The 531-nt window shown below is 29.0% G+C and overlaps 1 protein-coding gene across 1 annotated transcript in view; it reads right to left on the reverse strand.

Moving 5' to 3' along the window:
- Nucleotides 1-531, reverse strand: part of LOC107657946 (equilibrative nucleoside transporter 1-like) — a 14,213-nt gene that overhangs the window by 6,692 nt on the left and 6,990 nt on the right. Inside the window, exons 5-6 of the mRNA XM_016446290.1 lie at nt 349-518; nt 242-270 (exon numbers count right to left, since the gene is read on the reverse strand). Coding sequence (XP_016301776.1) covers nt 242-270; nt 349-518 — 199 coding nt within the window. The remainder of the gene's footprint in view (nt 1-241; nt 271-348; nt 519-531) is intronic.

The following is a 531-nucleotide window of genomic DNA, read 5'->3' on the forward strand; positions in this document are numbered from 1 at the left end:
CAATAAAGATATTTACTTACATAAATCAATACAAATATACATTTAAATAAATATTTATTAAAATAAAAAAAATCAATACAAATATTTTTTTAAATAATTAAATAAAAGAATATTATTAAATAATAATTATTATAATTATAAATATTATTCAAATAAATATATATTCAAATAAATAAATGTACAAATATTCAAATAAATATGCAAATAAACTGTTCTAAAACAAGCTTCAATTTCTTTATGCATTCTAATTTCTTATTTTCTTTCTTTTGACTTCAGCATGAAATAACTCTAGAAAGCCACAGTTTTAGTACAGCGTGTTAAGAATGAGTGTGTATTGCTCAGTCTGACCGCTGGTGAAGCACTGAGTTGAGGCAGGTGAAGACCAGCAGAGGAACCATCGCACACAGCGTCATCACATTATTAAACTTGGCCTGTAAGACGCTCCGGGAGTCTTCTTCAGTCGCGTTGACTGAGAAATTCGCTTCACTTGAAGGATCTGCCAGACGACTTGTGAAATACTGTGAGATAACC

The sequence above is a fragment of the Sinocyclocheilus anshuiensis genome, unplaced genomic scaffold, assembly GCF_001515605.1.
Source record: "Sinocyclocheilus anshuiensis isolate Anshui unplaced genomic scaffold, SAMN03320099.WGS_v1.1 scaffold147, whole genome shotgun sequence".
In the NCBI taxonomy this organism is placed as follows: Eukaryota; Metazoa; Chordata; class Actinopteri; order Cypriniformes; family Cyprinidae; genus Sinocyclocheilus; species Sinocyclocheilus anshuiensis.